Here is a 22,024-nt window from a genome sequence, read left to right as displayed (position 1 = left end):
ATAAAGTAGACTTGTTCCCAGCACAGAACCCTGGGGAACCCCACTTTTCACCCCTGACCATTCCGCGTACTCCCCATTTATCACCACCCTCTGAACTCGCCAGTTTTCAATCCATGTACTCACCCTATGGTCCATGCCAACCGGCCTTACTTTGTACAGTAAACGTTTATGGGGAACGGTGTCAAATGCATTTGCAAAATCCAGATACACCACGTCTACGGGCCTCCCTTTATCTAGATGGCAGCTCACCTCCTCATAGAAGGTTAATAGTTTGGTTTGGCAAGATTGATTCTTCATGAATACATGTAGAATACAGATAATGATATCGTTCTCATTACTAAAATCTTGTATATAGTCATCCCCTCTAAGAGCTTACATACTATAGTCAAAATAATTTTTTAGTTTTGTTTAGTGTAGGGAAAATGTTAAAAGCTCTATCAGTTTGTACTGTTCTCATTGGCGACATGAAGTGAGGGGAAAAACTCCCAAAGGACAGACAGCATGGATAAACACTCCTAAGTAGGGGAAGGCTAGTTCCCCAGTAAGTTTTTTCTCCCTGAATGCATCTTAAAGCAGTTAAAGCGTAAAACGCAATTATTAGATATGCTTGCTGCATTACAGGGTGGATAAAAATCAATTATAAAAAAAAACATTTTTGATTTAGAATTTTACATCAATTATCACATTTATTTTAATAAAATGCATTTGGAGTAAATCTAAAATATAGTTTTCTATTTAAGATACATTAATAACTTTGTTTATTCAGCATGAAATGGAGCCGAGTTATGCAGCATGAGGCTGTATATTCTGCAATATTTACATTTTTGGTAAATTCATTCAATGAATTCAAGCTCTGTAAGCTGAGATAACATGCACTGCATTGATGCGTTCACATAATTTCACCATGAGATAAAACAAAGTTCAGGAATAAACCTTTATCCCATCGTTTTGCAAATCTATATATAACTGTATGATTGAATCAGTTCTGATATCTCTGTTTTACGAACCCGACAGCTTATTATTCGAAATAGGAAACCTTAATTTTGTTTGCAAATATTAAAGATTCTAACTACCAGCAGGAATAAATCCTTACATTTAAAGAGAACCTGTCATTTCAGATCCATCATGGCAGCGCACCTGCTGCCACCACGTCCCTCACCTTGTTGTGCCACTGCCGCATCACCAGCTATCCCATTAAACTTAATGAGACTATCAGGGGAAACAACACCAGGTCAGAGGGGGAGCCGCTGCAGGACAGAGATGACAGTTGCTTGTTAAAAATTATGATTTAAATCAAGCCTTTTTACTAGCGTTTTAAATCAAATCCACCTAGTTGCATTAATTCTCCTTTAGGCCCCCCCCCCCCTTATTTTCACCTGGTGATCTGGCCAGCCAGTCTGTGTTTCAACGAGTAAGCTCTCTTGCAGTTGTAACAATTACAGGGATGAGAAAAACTAATTTACAATGGTTTACAATTGTGCTTTCCATTTCTCTGTTCTCCTTCCCTTCCAACTTCCCCCTGTGCGGGTATATTCTTCTGCTGTTCTCTAGTTTTTCCCTTCATCCAAGATGGCAGTCACACTCTCCGGTTGCTTCTGCACAGGCTCGAGCAACGCAATGATGGTGTCTTTTGCTATGGTGGTTAAGGAAGCCGTTGCTAGTGAGGAGCCTGAAGAAGCTTCACGCAGAGTTAGAAAATATTTCCCAAAATGTTAAAAAAACAAAGAAAAAACAGTAATTCCATATATTGAAGAGCTGGAACTGGAGTAACAAAAGACAGAAAAGAGCCAGACAATAATAGGGTAAACCAGCTCTATCCTCTGAAAGAATTAAAAACAAGACCTCCTACTTCTGCATCTCTCGTACACGCCACTCTTATGAGGCTTGAAAGGCGTGCCGCGCTTCCCATAGAACATGCATTCACACGCCATGATGTCCTGGACCATCAAATGGACGTAGATCTCAAAAGAATATTTACAGCGAGAGAAGCAGCATGTGGTTCAGCCATAAGTCCTAGCATTGTGAAAGAAATGACCATCCCTGCATTACAAGAACCGAAGCTCGCAAAACTCCTTGATTGATCAAATTTGTTAAGCACTACAGAAAAGATCCAGCTTGCTTGTCGACAGTCAAATTTGGAGGATCCATAGTGGAGCAGTCCTCAACTACTGTTCCGTCACAATAAATAATTTTGTTGAATTACTTCCTTCCTGGTCTGTGAGTTATTTACCATTGTATGTTGCCATGATGAACCAGGTAAACAGATACTGTAACTGAATACTCACTGTTCCACTTCATGGCAGTATAGAGAGACCCACCCCTTGGTATATTTGAGCTATGACTAAGCATTGTATAACAATGTGAAACGCGTCAGATATATTATCCCACCGTTTGCTGTTTCCCCGTTTGTGCAGTGTTTTTTTACTGGATTAAAGGCTGGATTAAAGGCTTTTATTGTTTTTTACATTTATCGGAGTGCGGCTGCCCATACCTTTTTGCTTCCATTTATGCTTCGTGCATTGCCTGCACCCATTGGATCTCTGAGTTCAGACTCACCACCGAAGTGCACTCATCTGGAGCTGCGGTTTCTTTCCCCCACCCTTTGGTGATAGCTACTAAAAATGGCATAGGACACTAACCACCTCAAACTTAGAGATAGCCAGTCCCGTGGGTTTGAAAGAGAGAAGCCATTGCAGACGCACCAAGAAATAGAGTGTACAATTTTCAATCAATCACTTTTACTAGGGCAGAAATTTAAGGTAAAGCTCTCCAATAAGGCTAGAGAGAGGGCAGGGAAAACTGACAGATTTGAACTCCTTTCTGCACTATTCAAAACTGAGAAGAAATTTTTTTTTCTTGCCGAGCATATATTTTAATGAACGAATACAAGTGTAGAGATTATTCAGAGGAGTATGCAAGTTGGACCGCTATGCAATGTTTTGGACGGCTTAAAATAAAAAGCCAGGCTGAGAGAAATATGGAGAGCGCAACTGCAACCAGACCTCATTTTGAAAATGCTTTCCCCTCATTCCTGCCCTGGTTAGAAGGTGTCGCAGGGAGACAAAAATTTGATAAATGACCTATGACAATTTGACCTTTCATAGTTGGATCAAGGTGTTTGGATATAAATGCTTTGGTATTTGAGAAACTAATTTGAACTGAAGTGGTTTGGATAAGTAATGAAAATAGGTCCAGTTAATGTGACTAATACTAGATATACCATGACCTGGATAAATGAAAACTTTCACAGACAAAATAACCTATACATGCATCCGTAAAAGTATTCACAGCGCTTCACTTTTTCCACATTTTGTTACAGCCTTTCCTCAATACTTTGTTGAAGCACCTTTGGCACCAATAACAGCCTCAAGTCTTTTTGAGTATGATGCTACAAGCTTGGTTCCCCCTATTTTTTGTCAGTTTCTCCCATTCTTCTTTACGGGACCTCTCAAGCTCCATCAGGTTGGATGGGGAGCAACGGTGCACAGCCATTTTTAGATCTCTCCAGAGATGTTCAATTGAAATCATATCTGGGCTCTGGCTGGGCCACTCGAGGACATTCAGAGTTATCCCATAGCCACCTCTTTGTTTTCTTGGCTGTGTGCTTAGAGTTGCCCTCTTGAAAGATGAACCTTCACCCCAGTCTGGGATCCAAGCGCTCTGGAGAAGGTTTTCATTATGGATGTCTCTGTACATTGCTGCATTCATCTTTCCCTTGATCCTGACTAGTCTTCCAGTTCCTGCCGCTGAGGAACATCCCCACAGCATGATGTTGCCACCACCATGCATCACTGTAGGGATAGTATTGCCCCGTGATGAGCGGTGCCTGGTTTACGCCAGACATCAGGCCAAAGAGTTCAATCTTTGTTTCATCAATATAAACAAGGTGGAGGTTTCTGAAATAAATCTGTTGTGAATAGCCAACATCCCTAACAAAATATGCAAAGTTTCCCCTCAGGGGCAGGACTTTATAGGCATTGGGCCAGATTCTCAAAGGCGTTACGACGGCGCAACACCATTAGCGCCGTCGTAACACCTCATCTGGCCCCGGGTATCTATGCGACTGATTCTCAGAATCAGTTTCGCATAGGTACCCATTAGATCTGACAAGCGTAAGGCTGTTACGCTGTCAGATCTTAAAAGTAATTTTTTTTCCCGTCGCATCGTCGCTTTTCCCCGTCGTCTATGCAAATGAGGTAAGTACGGCGATTCCCGAACATACGCGAGGTCGACGCAGCAAATTAACGTCGTTTGCGTAGCGTACCCGACGCGTAAGGTTGCCCCTGCTAATTAGCAGGCGCAACCAATGTTAACTATGGCCGTCGTTCCCGCGTCGAATTGAATAAAAATTACGTCGTTTGCATAAGACGTCCGTGAATGGCGCTGGACGCCATTTACGTATACATCTAGGCAAATGACGTTGGGGCGACGTCATTTAGCGCAATGCACGTCGGGTAATTTACCCGACGGAGCATGCGCAGTATGCTCGGCGCGGGAGCGCGCCTAATTTAAATGGTGCCCGCCCCATTTGAATTGGGCGGGCTTGCGCCGAGCAATCTAACGCTACACCGCCGCAAGTTTACAGGTAAGTGTTCTGAGAATCAGGATGTAAACCTGTAGACCTGCGGCGGTGTAACGTAGAGCTCATATATTACGCTGCCCAGGAGCAGAGCGAATGTATGAGAATCTGGGCCATAGACTGTACATTCACAGATAAGATAAAATTGTTTTAAATATTTATTGTACAAAATACAGATAAAGAATAAAAAAAAAGTAGCAAAAAAACAATAATTCATAAAATGGAGAAAGATTGTCATAACATCAATTCGTAGTGCATGTATTGCATGGACATGGCCAAGCATATATGCACTGATGGTATAGACACACAATTAAAACTGGTACATATGGATCCTACACGTTACGGAGAGAAACTCCTTCTTCAGGACAATATGTGACATAGGTTGTAATCTAGAACAGAGAAGTAATTTTACAAAAAAGCATTGATTTGATCAGCATCGAATGGCAAAAGATGGATCATGATGATAAGCGCAAATATGTTTTATGGCTGTATACTTACACAGAGCGCCATGCAGAGTCCAGAGTGGGGTAACAAACCAGACCATGGAGGTCACAGAGAGAGACCAGTGGTCCACAAAAAAGAAAAGGGGTAGAGAAAGGAAGCGCCACCTAAGTGCAGTATTAAAGAGGTTCTTTTAATGACACATTGTAAAAAACACACTTACAAGAAGGTAAGGAAAGAAGGCTCATCTGTAACATCCTGTAGTCCTCGTCCCGGATCCATGGGCTGCTTTAGAAGTGAAGAAAGCAGATTGTGTGGAGTCTTCAGGCCTGTCCTGTGGACTTCAGGATGTAGTCTGACAGGCCTGAAGACTCCACACAATCTGCTTTCTTCACTTCTAAAGCAGCCCATGGATCCGGGAAGAGGACTACAGGATGTTACAGATGAGCCTTCTTTCCTTACCTTCTTGTAAGTGTGTTTTTTACAATGTGTCATTAAAAGAACCTCTTTAATACTGCACTTAGGTGGCGCTTCCTTTCTCTACCCCTTTTTTGTTTACCACAGAGTCAGCTCTCTGAGGACAGCAGCCGCCATTGAACAGCCACATCACCTGCATTTTTAACCATTGAACTGCCTGTTACTACTATTTCCAATGGACTAATCACCATACTCCTACCCATATATGTACTTTGTATCTGCGCTGACAGTTACCTCTCCTATTATCACAAAAAAGAAAAGAAATGAGGCCCAGAGAAAGGGTGTGGGGAGTCAGCGCAGGGATCAACTGGGAGCAAACCAGGACTGGTCAGCAGCAATGTTAGCAATGCAGCAAAGGGAAAAGGAGCAGGGAAGGGAGGAGAAGAGGACCCCCGAACCCCAGCAGTACCAACCCACCGAAGCGGGAGGGACTGTACTTACCCGTCCGAGCGAGGACTCGCTGATGCATTCCTGACAGAACTACAACCGCAATGGAGGTAGCTGTCGGCCCGGTCTACTGTGAGTGAGACAACACCACAGCCCAGTCATATGTGGACCTCGGAGCAAAGCTCACAGGCCACCCCAGGAGTCATGGGGTATGGTGTGGCAGACCCAGCCTCTTAGCAAAGGTGTGCCCACGCTTGCTGGTCGAACTGAGTAGACTACAAGGATCTATATTATGCAGCCTGTCTCTCAGCCGACAGTTGAAAGAAGATTCTTCAAGAAAAAGTAAAATGAAATTGAAATAAAATTTCTCCTCAGGGCGCTGGGCCCAAAGGCAGCCATATGTCCTTCTCCTTGCTAGGCAGAACGAAACTGAGGCTGCAGTGAGGAGGGTTATGTCTGGAGGGACCGCATCCTGGGCGGGGCTGTTTAACTCTATTAATTTAACATGCATTTAATTATCTAACATGTTTATGCCTAGTCCTCTCCTGTAAACAGGGAACATAACCCACTTGTCAAGATTTAAGGAGCTGTGTCCGTCCATGGATGATAGGAGAAATATGTGTTCCCGGTCAGTATTTTGTACCGTTACGTGCAAATACACGCATATGAGCGTAAATATTAATATATTCTCCATAGGAAAGTATTGTGTGCATGATTGCGCAAATACTCTTATGAATAAGCACAAAAAACACCTGAAATGACGTCCAAAAAAGATTCTCAAACATCAGTCCCGTGTGCAAGAGGCCCAAGGAGTAAAACAATAAATACACATACATGCGTTTGAGATGGGCGTTTCTACTCCCCTATAAACCCAAACTGGTAAATTCTGCCAGAAAATTCCTATACACTGTAACTAGGTGAAAGAAATAGTACATGGATTTAAAACATGGTTTCATCTTTCATTAGTTGCAAAACACTTTTCAGCCGTACCTGAAACCAGACTCCCCCAGTGAGGACAGGTACTCCAGGAAGATCTCTTCAGTCACCTCAGTGTTGCCCAGATCCACCACAGTGTCTGGATCACCCAGCAGTGTTCCCCCCTAGCATAAAGACAAACAAAATTCCAACTTTATAAACCTGATTATGTGTCGCCTCCCACAACTCTTGTCAGAGGCAATTTATGCAACCCAAACGGCTTCATAAACAATAAATCTAGATTTACTATATATTTGGGGTTACATGATATACAGTGAGGAAAATAAGTATTTGAACACCCTGCTATTTTGCAAGTTCTCCCACTTGGAAATCATGGAGGGGTCTAAAATTGTCATCGTAGGTGCATGTCCACTGTGAGAGACATAATCAAAATTTTTTTTTCCAGAAATCACAATTTAATGATTTTTTAACTATTTATTTGTATGATACAGCTGCAAATAAGTATTTGAACACCTGTCTATCAGCTAGAATTCTGACCCTCAAAGGCCTGTTAGTCTGCCTTTAAAATGTCCACCTCCACTCCATTTATTATCCTAAATTAGATGCACCTGTTTGAGGTCATTAGCTGCATAAAGACACCTGTCCACCCCATACAATCAGTAAGAATCGAACTACTAACATGGCCAAGACCAAAGAGCTGTCCAAAGACACTAGAGACAAAATTGTACACCTCCACAAGGCTGGAAAGGGCTACGGGGAAATTGCCAAGCAGCTTGGTGAAAAAAGGTCCACTGTTGGAGCAATCATTAGAAAATGGAAGAAGCTAAACATGACTGTCAATCTCCCTCGGACTGGGGCTCCATGCAAAATCTCACCTCGTGGGGTCTCAATGATCCTAAGAAAGGTGAAAAATCAGCCCAGGACTACACGGGAGGAGCTGGTCAATGACCTGAAAAGAGCTGGGACCACAGTTTCCAAGGTTACTGTTGGTAATACACTAAGACGTCATGGTTTGAAATCATGCATGGCACGGAAGGTTCCCCTGCTTAAACCAGCACATGTCAAGGCCCGTCTTAAGTTTGCCAATGACCATTTGGATGATCCAGAGGAGTCATGGGAGAAAGTCATGTGGTCAGATGAGACCAAAATAGAACTTTTTGGTCATAATTCCACTAACCGTGTTTGGAGGAAGAAGAATGATGAGTACCATCCCAAGAACACCACCCCTACTGTGAAGCATGGGGGTGGTAGCATCATGCTTTGGGGGTGTTTTTCTGCACATGGGACAGGGCGACTGCACTGTATTAAGGAGAGGATGACCGGGGCCATGTATTGCGAGATTTTGGGCAACAACCTCCTTCCCTCAGTTAGAGCTTTGAAGATGGGTCGAGGCTGGGTCCTCCAACATGACAATGACCCGAAGCACACAGCCAGGATAACCAAGGAGTGGCTCTGTAAGAAGCATATCAAGGTTCTGGCGTGGCCTAGCCAGTCTCCAGACCTAAACCCAATAGAGAATCTTTGGAGGGAGCTCAAACTCCGTGTTTCTCAGCGACAGCCTAGAAACCTGACTGATCTAGAGAAGATCTGTGTGGAGGAGTGGGCCAAAATCCCTCCTCCAGTGTGTGCAAACCTGGTGAAAAACTACAAGAAACGTTTGACCTCTGTAATTGCAAACAAAGGCTACTGTACCAAATATTAACATTGTTTTTCTCAGGTGTTCAAATACTTATTTGCAGCTGTATCATACAAATAAATAGTTAAAAAAAATCATACATTGTGATTTCTGGATTTATTTTTTTTTGATTATGTCTCTCACAGTGGACATGCACCTACGATAACAATTTCAGACCCCTCCATTATTTCCAAGTGGGAGAACTTGCAAAATAGCAGGGTGTTCAAATACTTATTTTCATCACTGTACATGGTTGAATATATTTTGGAAAGGATCCTTTATAGCCATGATGCTGCTATAAAACAACTTACTAATTTAGCATTTAGCCCTAGTTCACACTGCCGTGACCTGTCAGGCGACTTGACAGTCAGCAGTTCTCTGTTTGAGGAGGTCTCAGAACCAGATGCAGTGCAGAGGCACCAGGGGACAGATGCAGCATTGGACCGATGCTGCATCCACCTAGGCAAGAATGAATCTGCAAAAAAGTCCAAACCCATAGTTCTCTTTTTTTTTTTTTTATATGCAAACAACATTAAGACAATACAGACAAATTATACAAACAAAATCACATTAAACAAAACACAACCCAAGAAAAAGAAAAGGGGACCCCGAAACACCCTACCCCCCACCCTGTTCTTGGAGTATATATGGAAGGAAAAAAAAAGACAAAAAAAACCCAGCATCTAATATTACAAAGTTTATAGGGCCAGATTCACATAGAATTGCGGCCGTGTAACGTAACCCGTTTACGTTGCACCGCCGCAAGTTTTCAGTGTAAGTGCCTGATCCACAAAGCACTTACCTGTAAACTTGCGGCGGTGTATCGTAAACACGTCCGGCGCAAGCCCGCCCAATTCAAATGGGGCGGGTACCATTTAAATTAGGCGCGCTCCCGCGCCGGACGTACTGCGCATGCTCCGTTTGCAATTTTCCCGACGTGCTTTGCGCGAAATTACGGCGGCGCGACGTGTTTGTGAATCGTGACGTGCGTAACGTACTTATGCCGGGAAAAAAAAATTTTAAAAGCGACGTGGGAACGACGGGCATACTTTAACATGGTGGAGTAATTTTACACCATGTTAAAGCACCCCTAACTTTGCGACGGGAAACTAAGACTTGCGCCGACGTAGCGACGGGAAAAACCTTTGTGGATCGCCGTAACTGCTAATTTGCATACCCGACGCTGGAATACGACGCAAACTCCACCCAGCGGCGGCCGAGGTACTGCATCCTAAGATCCGACGGTGTAAGTCAATTACACCGGTCGGATCTTAGGGCTATCTATGCGGAACTGATTCTATGAATCAGCCACATAGATAGAACAAGAGATACGACGGTGTATCAGGAGATACGCCATCGTATCTGTTCTGTGAATCTGGCCCATAGTACCTATTAGGTTACATAGTAGTACATAGTTAGTCAGGTTGAAAAAAGACACAAGTCCATCCAGTTCAACCACAAAAAATAAACAAACAAAATAAAAAACACAGTACAATCCCATACACCCAACTCCATACCCACAGTTGATCCAGAGGAAGGCAAAAAAAAACCCAGCAGAGCATGATCCAATTTGCTACAGCAGGGGAAAAAATTCCTTCCTGATCCCCCGATACCCCCTGATACCTAGGTCATGAATTGAAGCCATCTTGACCAGGTAGCATCAAACTCACTCATGGAATTCCTTAGGGAGTATGTATAATTTCAAAAGAATAATCCTATTGAGATCTAAAATCCACTTATATGGTCGGCGGGTAGGGAGAGGTCCTTAAGAGCAATCTACGCCGCCGCAACTTTGCTTTGTGAATACTGCACTTGCCTGTCAGGCACTTTCCTATCAGTACGCCCACACACAAATACGCGCTCCCTACCTGAATCTACCCCAACGTATCCAAATATTATAATCTTAAGCATAACAGGGACCCTAAGGGTACCACTTTTATGGTCATAGAAAAATATGTTCCACACTTGCGTGGTGGCAATGGCAAAAGGACCATTTCCAGATCCGAAACCAGCTGGATACATAGGCTCGGCTGCCATGTCCCTGGAGGTCTTAATGTGGAGTGGGACATCAACTGTTTTATCAATAATGGTTGATGTCCCACCCCAGTCTTCTATGCATTAGTATTTTTGCGATTTTTTATTTTTAGCAACAAATTTTTATTTTTTTTAAATTGCGATCTTTTTTTTTGCGATTTTGGAACAATACACCCTCTTCCTTTGGTATATTAATAATGTGTCGGAGTTATCATTTATAAATATATATAAAAAAATATATTTGATATATTTAATCATTTATCTGACAGCATTGGATATGAATTTTTAGATTAACAATATTTAAAATGTATTTCAGCAATCAGGCTGTTTATATATCATGGTCTTTAGCTTTTAATGAATGCAATTTTATTATTATCCATTTGGTGGCAGGGTTTGATAATACAGTCCATGTGGATCACATTTTAATTGTTTATTTCAGTGCATTTAAAAAAAAAAAAAAAAAATCCACTAGATGTCACTCATGAGTTCTCATTGCCTATGCCATTAGTTCCCGGTGTGTTCATAACACACCATGAGCTTGTTTTTAGCTCCTAAAGTGAGTCACTGGCTGCACCAATAGGAGCGCCTCTCTTTGGTGCTTCATGTCTATTTATAGTGCGTGCGCAGTGGCGTGGGGGCGTGCCCCTGATGTCAGTTTATGACGAAACGGCCGTAGGGCGTCACGTTTTTTTTGCACTTTTTTTGCAAAAGCCTCCTCGATCAATCCCTATTATGGCTCTCCCCCTTATTGGAGCCATAATAGGGATTGACCGAGGAGGCTTTTGGAATAGGCTGTCATACCATTTATGAGTCTGCAGACAGTTTGAGAGATACCAGTAGACGTGTGGAGAGTGTGGATGCTGGATATATCTATTGACGAGGTGAGAGTTCTGAGAGACCAGACACACTTGTGATCAAGCTACCTATTTATTAGGAACGCTTCATGTTTAAGATCTGTGGACAACTATTTCCTTCTTCTTTCTCCTCCTTGGCAGTGCATCTGCATTTATCACTTATGGACATTACCACTATTATTATTTATTTTCATTTCTATTGATTTATCATATTTAGCACGATTTTTTACTCACCTTATGGTAGTATTATTGATGCGTGTATAGATTATGCGCGAGAACTCTTTTTTTTATTGTTTTCACTTGTGTATTGTAAACACTGCTAGTTTTTGCTGCATTTTCACTATTTTGTTTGTGTTACATTCACTTATTACTCACAGTAGCGCGAAGGACACTATATATCATTAAAAATTTAGAACATGCTCTAAATTTTCGCGTAGTTTTTCAAGTTGTCGTTTTTAACGTCATAAAAAAATGGTCGTGTGTAGGCTTTAACCACTTAAGGACCGGACCAATATGCTGCCTAAAGACCCAAGGTGTTTTTACAATTCGGCACTGCGTCGCTTTAACAGACAATTGCGCGGTCGTGCGACGTGGCTCCCAAACATTGGCGTCCTTTTCTCCCCACAAATAGAGCTTTCTTTTGGTGGTATTTGATCACCTCTGCGTTCTTTTTTTTTTTTGCGCTATAAACAAAAATAGAGCGACAATTTTGAAAAAAATGCAATATTTTTTACTTTTTGCTATAATAAATATCCCCCAAAAACATATATACAATTTTTTTTTCCCTCAGTTTAGGCCGATACGTATTCTTCTACCTATTTTTGGTAAAAAAAAAATCGCAATAATCGTTTATCGGTTGGTTTGCGCAAAATTTATAGCGTTTACAAAATAGGGGATAGTTTTATTTTATTTTTATTATTTTATTTTTATTTTTTTACTACTAATGGCGGCGATCAGCGATTTTTTTCGTGACTGCGACATTATGGCGGACACTTCGGACAATTTTGACACATTTTTGGGACCATTGTCATTTTCACAGCAAAAAATGTATTTAAATTGCATTGTTTATTGTGAAAATGACAGTTGAAGTTTGGGAGTTAACCACAGGGGGCGCTGTAGGATTTAATGTTCACCTAGTGTGTGTTTACAACTGTAGGGGGGTGTGGCTGTAGGAATGACGTCATCGATCGAGTCTCCCTATATAAGGGATGACTCGATCGATGCAGCGCCATAGTGAAGCATGGGGAAGCCGTGTTTACATACGGCTCTCCCCATTCTTCACGGGGAGCGATCGCGACGGAGCGGCTATAAACGAATAGCCGCGCCGTCTTCCCGGATCGCTCCCCGCGGGAACCCGACCGCCGCATGTAACATCACGCTGTAACAGACTGAAAAGCGCGAAGACTGAAAAGCGCGAAGACTGAAAAGCGTGAATCAGCAAAAGCAGCCCCAAGGGTGGCGCCATCCGAATGGTACTTCCCCTTTATAGTGCCGTCGTACGTGTTGTACGTCACCGCGCTTTGCTAGAGCATTTTTTTTTTTTTTAACAATCGTGTGTAGGCAAGGCAGGCGTAACAATAATCGGGTTGAAAAAAAACATTGTTTTTTCTAGACCATTAAAAATGGTCGTGTGTACGCGGTATAAGAGTTAAATAACGACCAATAAAATGCGGTAGAATAGTGTGGGGGGGGGGGGCCCCCCAAAAATCTATACCAAGGGCCTCATCCCCACAATCTTGGGCTGTGGGAGTCTACAGGCAGGGGGCTTATCGGTATCTGGAAGCCCCCAGACCCCAGTCACCCCATGTGAATGAGTATGGGATACATGGTACACCTACCCATTGACCCAAAAAATAAGAATAAAAAAGTGTAAACGTGGATAAAGACAGTACGTTTTTGACAATTCCTTTATTAAAAAAACAAAAACAAAACACCTGTCCCCTGATGTAGATCTATCGTCAATCACGATCTTGCCACCAACACCACCTCTGCTCGCCAAAAACACTCCCCCAGTCTGCCTACCCCGCCGTGTAATATTTCTTAAATAGCTATGGGGCAGGGGGCACCCAGCAACATCACCTGGTGGCCCCACCCCCCCAGTGATGTCACAAGGGGCAGTGACACCACTTGACTTTGCCGGGTGGCCCCACCCTATAGCTATGTAAGAAATGTCACATGGCGGGGCAGCCAGACCACATCAGCGTTTGTGGAGAGCGAAAACAACGCTGTTTTTTTCCATTGTCTGCGTGTTTTTTTTTCTACATTCAGCAGTCATCCGTTGTTAAGGACTCAGCGGCTGGCTTCCCGGGCCTGCTCCTTAGCAACCAGATAAAGAGGGGGGGGGGGTCACCAGGCTGTTTCTGACAAATACTACATGTAATACCACCAGCAAAACCCTGATGATTAAATATTGCATTTTTTTTACTCTGCCACATTTGTAAGAGCTTACTGCATGTTTTTTTGATGATATTTACCAGCACATTTTGAATTTATTTTACAAAAATAAATAAAAAATCGTAAACTGGACTTTACCGCATACAATAATTTATGCAAATTAGTCTTCAGTCAAAAAGTAAGTCACAATAAAAAGGTCCTTTTATTAAAAGTTATGTCGACTGGAGAGCTTTAGCTCAGGCTCAGTAGAGCCTGACAGCAATTGTCCCTCTCTACAGCATGATGGGCTTTTCTGCTTATGCTGCAACTGCTTTCTAAAGAAAACATACAAACAACCTGTAAGACTTTGCAAAACTTTTTTGATAGACCTGGAATTTATTAAGCAGATCAAAGGGCTCAGTCCCACAATATGTGTAGTGCACATGCAGATGTTTTGGGCTCATTCACATGGGCACAGAGGGCAATACACCATGGAACTGGTACAAATCAATGGTGGACAACATGGCTGTATGCACGTCCAAGAGGTTACCTACATACAGGGACAGACAAATAGCTCTGGATCCATAATGGGTCATTATCCCGGTACCCATGTAACTGCTCCAATGTGGGGTCACATCTGTACAACAGCAATGTCCTTGAAAATCTGTCTGGAACTGTATGCAAATTCCTGTCACTCCTGGGTGCAGAAATACACTGAATTCTGGTGGTGTACACCCTCTGAACCAGTGTGAATGAGCCCTAGGCATTTGTGTGTAATTTTCTATGTGTTATTTTATATTATTTAACTTTTTTTTACCAGTGGTTGCTGTAGGGAAGTATCAGGGGTATTAAAAGGACCCCGAATGCTACCCAGCACTTAATACTGAATATGGAAGTGTTGAATACTCAGCAATTCTGCATTGATTCAGAAAACAGTAGAGATAGTAAACATGCCATAATTACCCATCAGTTATAATGGAACACTAGAGTGCCAGCAGTGAGCATGTCAGTGTTCATTCAGAAAAATTAAAAGATCATTAAACATGAGACATGTGTACTGACCCTCTGCTCACCATCCTGAATTCCCCATCTTCACTGCTGTGAGCCCTCGCTTCACAACATGATGTCTCAGCCGGGAGTGTCAGGGGAAGAGCAGCAGGGATTGGACGTAAACAACGTAAGAAATAGTGGGAAGGTTGCAGCGCACAGCAAAGATGATCTGATAGGCATGACACAGTGGCCAGTGGTGGCAGGACTCCCACATTTTGGTATGAGTGACTGCTGCCAATCCCAGCTGTTCATCATTCAGAACAGCCTAGGGAACCTGTCTTTTACAAGCTCATGGTTGCTAAAAAGACCATGTTCCCAGTTAATCTTAAAGCGGAGTTCCGGCCACAATTTCACTCTTTAAATATAAATACCCCTGTAATACACAAGCTTATTGTATTCTAGTAAAGTTGGCCTGTAAACTAAGGTCCGTTTTGTTAGGTTGTTACAGCATTTAGACACTTTATAAAATAGAAATTGACTGGGGCCATCTTAAGTGTGGGCATCATGAAGCCAGACTGTATGACTTCCTGGATTTCAGCCTTGAAGATCTTGTGCTGCACAAGCAGTGTCAGATCAGGTTTCAGCACCTGTGCTGTCCAAGTCACATGATTCTTTGAGACTGGGGAGTGCACAGACTCCTGGAAAGTTACACCCACTACATTCCCAGGAGTCTGTGCGGTGTAGGTTAGGAAGCATTAAGCACCTAGGTGCAGGAAGTGGGAAGATTAACTATTCTGCCTAGTAACAACACTTTGGAGGCATAAAAAAAAATGTTTTTCTTCGTAAAGGACTAATGACATTTTTTTAAAACTACTGATGTAATGTTATATTTATGGGTGGAACTCCACTTTAAGTCAGTGGGAGAAAAAGGTTTAAAGGGACAACAGTTGTCCATCAGTGCAGCCCACCAACTTACCGTTGTCCTTGATTCAATGATCTTCACTGTGTGGCCTTGAATGGAGCTGCAAATCCTTGCTTTAGGTCTCCTTCATCCAGTGCAAAATTGCAACAGTCCCATTCATTACTATTGGGAGAGCAGTTCAGCTGAATGTAGGTGGGCTGCACTCAGGGGGTGGGGGCATGCCTCAAAAGACACCTTGTACCAAAAGGAAAAGTTGTCATTTAAGATTGAAAAAGCTGAAAAAATGTGGAACAGACTCCCTCCAGAGGTGGTTCTGGCCAGCTCAGTAGATTGCTTTAAGAAATGCCTGGATTATTTCCTAAATGTACAGAATATAACTGAGTACTAAGATTTGTAGGTAAAGTTGATCCAGGGTAAATCCGATTGCCTCTTGGGGGATCAGGAAGGAATTTTTTCCCCTGCTGTAGCAAATTGGATCATGCTCTGCTGGGGTTTTTTGCCTTCCTCTGGATCAACTGTGGGTATGGAGTTGGGTGTATAGGATTTTACTGTGTTTTTTTATTTTGTTTTTTTATTTTTTGTGGTTGAACTGGATGGACTTGTGTCTTTTTTCAACCTGACTAACTATGTAACTATGTAAGATTGGTGGTACTGGACAACATTCATATAAATGTCTCTGGGTTTCTTTATAGAAGGCAAGAACAATGCCTACATATATTTAAAAAAAAAATCTAACACAATGTATACAGACATTAGACAGTCTACCAAATTGATTAAGATCTTACACTATTAGACTCTCCAAATGATTCAGTTTCTAACGGTTAATGAGATTTGCTCAAAAACAAAATGACCTAAGAGCTTGAAATCATGATATTACCGGTGGACAGCTAGTGATGCCACCTCCTCCATAGAAAAATTCTTCATCAAATATAATAATAGAAGTATGCCTGAAATATAAAGTAAACAAAATATAATGTTAGCACTGAAAAGTAATGAAAAATGATGGCAAATAAAATTTTTGCTGGTATTTGGCATATTAGAATCATATACAGTAAAATATATAAAACACACACACACACACACACACACACACACATTAATTCACAGACTAGCTGCTATGTGGTAACCTTATAGCTAAGCTGTACATACACATAAACCCATTAAGCAAATTGGTTAATATTACACTTAAAAGGTGCACCTGTACATATCTTTGACAAGCAGTAAACCAGTACAAGTACTCGCGGGAAATGCTTGGTATCAGGACAACCCTATATATAAGCCCCAGTGTGCCAATCCCATGTTATGAGGGAAGTTGGACTCCTCCCTCCAATTGGATTAGTACTCAACACTTATTGTGTTTGCATCTATTTTATGATTCATGTATATCAATGGACTTTGCTAATAACTGATTTACTCCCCAATTTAATAGCGTCTCCTGAAGAACCCATTTACTGGCGAAACATGCAGAGACTGAGACCAGTGCACCATTTCTTCCTGTGGTCTGGCCCTATACATTTGTGGAAGTCTGTAATTTGTGTATACATGTCTGTTATATATGAGCTAGGATCTAAAATGATAAGAGCGCTTTCAACTTTTTGGGGATTTTTTTTAATGCTTTTATGTAAATTTTAACCAAATTTTAATAAACTGTTGAATTTTTCGGGGTTACAATCACGTGGCCTTTTCCCATGGCCAGGGGTCAAAACGTTCCTATCCTGAATATGATTCTTCCACATTCAGGAGAGGGAGGTTGAAGCTCACGGAAAACGCAGCAGCTTCAAAACTCTGCTAAAAGCCTATGTGTACATGACATTGGCTTTAATGGAGTTAGGTTTAGGATCTTTGCCAAACAAAACCCGCCAAAATCTCCTAAACTCAAAGTTTAAGAGCTGTCAGTGTAGGCCAGTTTACACAAAGCTTTAAAGTAGTTGTAAAGGCAGAAGGTTTTTTATCTTGATGCCCCCCCCCTTCCCCCATACTGACCTGAGCCCCATCTCGATCCAGCGATGTTGCAGGAGAGACTCGGCTGTCCAAGTTAGTGAGCCAAGCAGAAGAGAGCAGGGGTGGGGACAGGCTGCAGCTCTGTATCTGAAGGAACACAGGGAGCTGCAGCTCGGCTTGTGTGACCCCATAGAAAGCTGCTTGCTGTGGGGGCACTCAACAGGCGGGAGGGGCCAGGAGTCCTGAAGAGGTACCTGAGAAGAGGAGGATCTGTACTGCTCTGTGCAAAACCACTACACAAAGTGATTATAGCATGTATATTATTTTTATAAAGGAAATAACTACACATTAGTATCACTTTAAGGAACAAATACTGGAAACAGCAACAGGCTGATCCTCTAGTTTCAGATTGTTGCACATAGCATCGATAAGAGACAACATAGTCTTTTCTAATTTGGGAGTGATAGCAGTAGACTGTGATTCCTCAGGGGTTGGCTCATCAAAGACTGGAGCGATGCAGAGTCTCTGTGGTCGATGGCTCAGAAGCTGACAAGGCTATGATTAAACACTTGTACAGTGTGAAATGCATCAGCTTGACCAGTGTGCTGTGACCTGTAGTGTGGTTTTGGATTTTACAATAAAGGCAATTTTTATTTGGAGTGCGGTTGTCCAGACAAATCTGTTCTTTTGTTTCGTCATGTTGTCAGTAAGTCAGACAATCTGCATGGTAAGGCACAGGAGCATGCCTGTTGCCTCTGTGGTCACAGTCCGCAAATAACTGGTGGAATTGGGTCATAAAGTGTTGCATGACTGTAGAAAAAACCTCAGCCAAAGGGTAGAGGGACTGGCCTGAGCCAAAGAAGACCCAGGCAATGGAACAGACTTTAGCAGCAGGGGACAACATGATCCCAGTTTGCAGAGGTCTGTACCATCAGTCAGGGCCAGATTAAGAACATCATGGGCCTGGTGCTGAGGATTTTGGTGGGGCCTTTTAGGCTGCATTCACACCTCCACGACAAGTAACGCCGCGTACGCGGCATATTTTGCCGCGAATAGTGTAACTTTTTTTTTACAAATCCTTCCTATTGCTTTGTATGGCCGAACGCCAATGCCGCCTGAAAAAAAGGGTCCGGGACTTTTTTTCATGCCGCAGGTGTACGGCGTCTATGAGATGTGAACCATCTCATAGACAGCAATGGGAATTCTCCCCTCCAGCGACACGAGCGGCCGGCGTCGGGCGTTTTGTCGCGGAGGTGTGAATGGGGTGTAATAAATAATAAATAAATGCGTGGGAATGACATGAACGCAGCCCAGCCAAGGCAAGTGACCAAAGGCACAGAACCCAGAAGGAAGACCTGGTGAAGATGGAAGTGTCCAGGCCCCGCCTGATTCATCGCAGCGCAGCACTGGAGGGCTCAGTCTGAAAATTGAAGTGTACACTAATGTGCTAATATGCTGTGCATACTTGTACATTGTGGCATATCCTACCTCAGGGCCTCTAAAAAGTAGTAATGTCAGGAAAGTTTACTACCGCTTTATTATCACAGGATCCCAGGAGCCTCTCATGGGGCCCCCTACTGACCCGGTGGACGGTGGCCCTTGGGCAGTGCCTAAGTGCACAGTTGCCAACATTTAAAAAATATTTTCAGGGCCACTTTTTTATATAAGTGCTATATTTAGAGTAGCTGAGATCCCCGATGTTCCTCTATACATCATAGTAGTAATCACAAAATTAAATGAGTACTAATAATGGGGCAGAACAAATATGAGAACTGATATTTCCTTTAGTTGAACTAACAAAAGTGTGTCCATTCTAGAGCTGGTAACATTGAGGATATTCAGTATAATTTTAAAGAACTGTTTTTGTGGGTAAGCGACATAGGGGAGGAGTATGGACGGTATATAAGTGGGAAGTATGTGCAGGTGAGGGAGAGGAATGTGGAGGGTCTAACAGTGGGCACTATGTACAGGAGAGGAGTACAAAGGGTACGGAAAAAAGCACTATGTACAGGAGAGGAGTGTGAAGGGTATGACAATGGGCAGTATGTACAGGAAGAGTGAGGGGGTATGACAGAGGGTAGTACGTACCAGAGAGAAGTGTGGAGGGTATGATGGGGCAGTATGTACAGGAGAGGAGTGTGGAGGGTATGACAGTGGGCAGTATGTACAGGAGAGGAATGTAGACGGTATGATAGTGGGCTCTATGTATAGGAGAGGAGTGTGGAGGGTATGACAGTGGGCACTATGTATAGGAGAGGAGTGTGGAGGGTATGACAGTGAGCAGTATGTACAGGAGAGGAGTGTGGAGGGTGCGACAGTGGGCACTAAGTACAGGAGAGAAGTGTATGACAGCAGGCACTATGTACAGGAGAGGAGTGTGAAGGGTATGACAGTGGGCGCTATGTATAGGAGAGGAGTGTGGAGGGTATGACAGTGGGCGCTATGTATAGGAGAGGAGTGTGGAGGGTATGACAGTGGGCACTATGTACAGGAGAGGAGTGTGTAGGGTATGACAGTGGGTACTATGTATAGGAGAGAAGTGTGGAGAGTATGACAGTGGGCACTATGTACAGGAGAGGAGTGTGGAGAGTATGACAGTGAGCACTATGTACAGGAGTGGAAGGATATTTAGGGACTGAGTAGTGGTTAAGCGGGTCATACATGGATTGAAATTACGCCAATTATGCAGAGACCAGCCATAGTCAATCTATGTATGGGCTAGCTGGTTTTACACAAGTCAATCTATTAATCAACTTGAGTACAACCAGCCTGTTTTTTTTTTCTTAAAACAATCAGTGCTGCCAGCTAAAGTTAGCAACACTGATCATTGTACGCACTGGCAGAACACAATAACACTGCAGGAGTGATTCCCCCATCCACAGTTCAGCAGGTGAGAGGGTGTGTGGGGACAGGCTGGGGAGAGATACTAGTCAGTGGCTGGGTAGGCACTGGTAGTATCAGAGCCAGATACACACAGGTTACATACGCCACGATCGTTAGAGCGAGAACAATAATTCTAGTACTAGACCTCCTCTGTAACTCTAAACATGTAACCTAAAAAAATGTAAAGCATCGCTTAGGATACCCAAAAAAATTGTGCTAACTTAACTAACTGTTTTTTTAATGAATGAAACATTTTTTTCCAAAAAAACATGTTTGAAAAATTGCTGCGCAAATACCGTGCTAGAGCTGCACAATTAATCGTTAAAAAATCGTGATCTCGATTCAACCCCCCTGACGATCTCCAATGCAGAGTTTGCTGATTCTTTCATATAACAAGTGGAGAGACTTTCAGCTGTCAAAAGAAAATATCTGGGCAGTCTGCCAAGTTTTTAACAGGAAACATTGTAACTGACACTTCCTTATTAGATCAAAGGGATACACTTCTGTGTGTAAAGAACAAATCTGGGCAGTCTGCGAAGTTTGTAAACAAAATGAAACATTGTAACTAACTAACATTGTAACTAAATTTAACCACTTAAAGTCCAACACTGGTTTCTTAAGTTAGAAAGCAATATTATTTGCTAGAAAATTACTTGGAACTGCCAAACATTATATATATTTTAGCAGAGACTCTAGGGAATACAATGGCTATTGCTGCAATATGTTATGTCACACTGCATTTTCCCACTTCAATGAATAATAAAAACCATAAAAACAAAACAGTGAAGTTAGCCCATTTTTTTTTTTTATGTGAAAGATGATGTTACGCCGCAACAATCGTGAGAGAATCGTGATCTATCTTCTAAGCAAAAAAATTGCAATTCTCATTTTAGCCAGAATTGTGCAGCTCTGTACCCTGCAACATAAAAAGTGCAAAGACCACCATAGAGTAATTTTCTAGCAAAAAACAAATGATGATTTTTACATGTAGTAGAGAAGTGTCAGAATTGGCCTGGGTGGCAAGGGGTTAATTACCATGAGTAATATACAAATAATTATTATAAGCACTGTGATCCTATCAGTCTGCTGTAGTGTGTCAGCTTGTATTTATACTGGCCGCTCTGAATGTAGCTTCTGACAGGCTGTGCAAGCAGGCCCGTATCTCCAGAACCATAAATGATAGCCGTCCCATATTTTAACCAGTTGTGGGGTAGCTCTTCCCATGCCTACCCCCAAATGTAGGGTTTCTGTGACCTCTGGTCATCGAGCTACAACCCCCCAAATTCGATCTTAGAAAAAAAAAATCTTAAAAAAAAAAAAAATTTTTTTTTTTTTTTTTTTTGGGCAAATGGGCCTATCTTGAGAAAGGGGCCTGGAGCTGCAGCTCCATCAGCCCCATTGTTAATCCAGCCCTGCCATCAGTCAGCACACTGCAAGCAGTCCATAGCTGGAAGCAGAGTGATACCTGGGAGCACCCATTACAGCTGGAATGTTTAGAATTAGGCAGACTGCAGTCACGCGGTGGTAAGGCA

General features: G+C 42.5%; 1 protein-coding gene across 2 annotated transcripts in view; it reads right to left on the bottom strand.

The window, feature by feature from the left end:
- Positions 1 to 22,024, bottom strand: part of DESI1 (desumoylating isopeptidase 1) — a 55,168-nt gene that overhangs the window by 24,858 nt on the left and 8,286 nt on the right. For both annotated transcript variants that reach the window (XM_040359642.1, XM_040359641.1), the window contains exons 3-4: positions 16,546 to 16,615; positions 6,875 to 6,984 (exon numbers count right to left, since the gene is read on the bottom strand). In XM_040359642.1, coding sequence (XP_040215576.1) covers positions 6,875 to 6,984; positions 16,546 to 16,615 — 180 coding nt within the window. The remainder of the gene's footprint in view (positions 1 to 6,874; positions 6,985 to 16,545; positions 16,616 to 22,024) is intronic.

Source organism: Rana temporaria, chromosome 7 (genome assembly GCF_905171775.1).
Source record: "Rana temporaria chromosome 7, aRanTem1.1, whole genome shotgun sequence".
NCBI classification, from domain to species: Eukaryota; Metazoa; Chordata; class Amphibia; order Anura; family Ranidae; genus Rana; species Rana temporaria.
The sequence above is the reverse complement of the archived record's forward strand: the minus strand, read 5'-3'. Positions and strand labels throughout refer to the sequence as shown.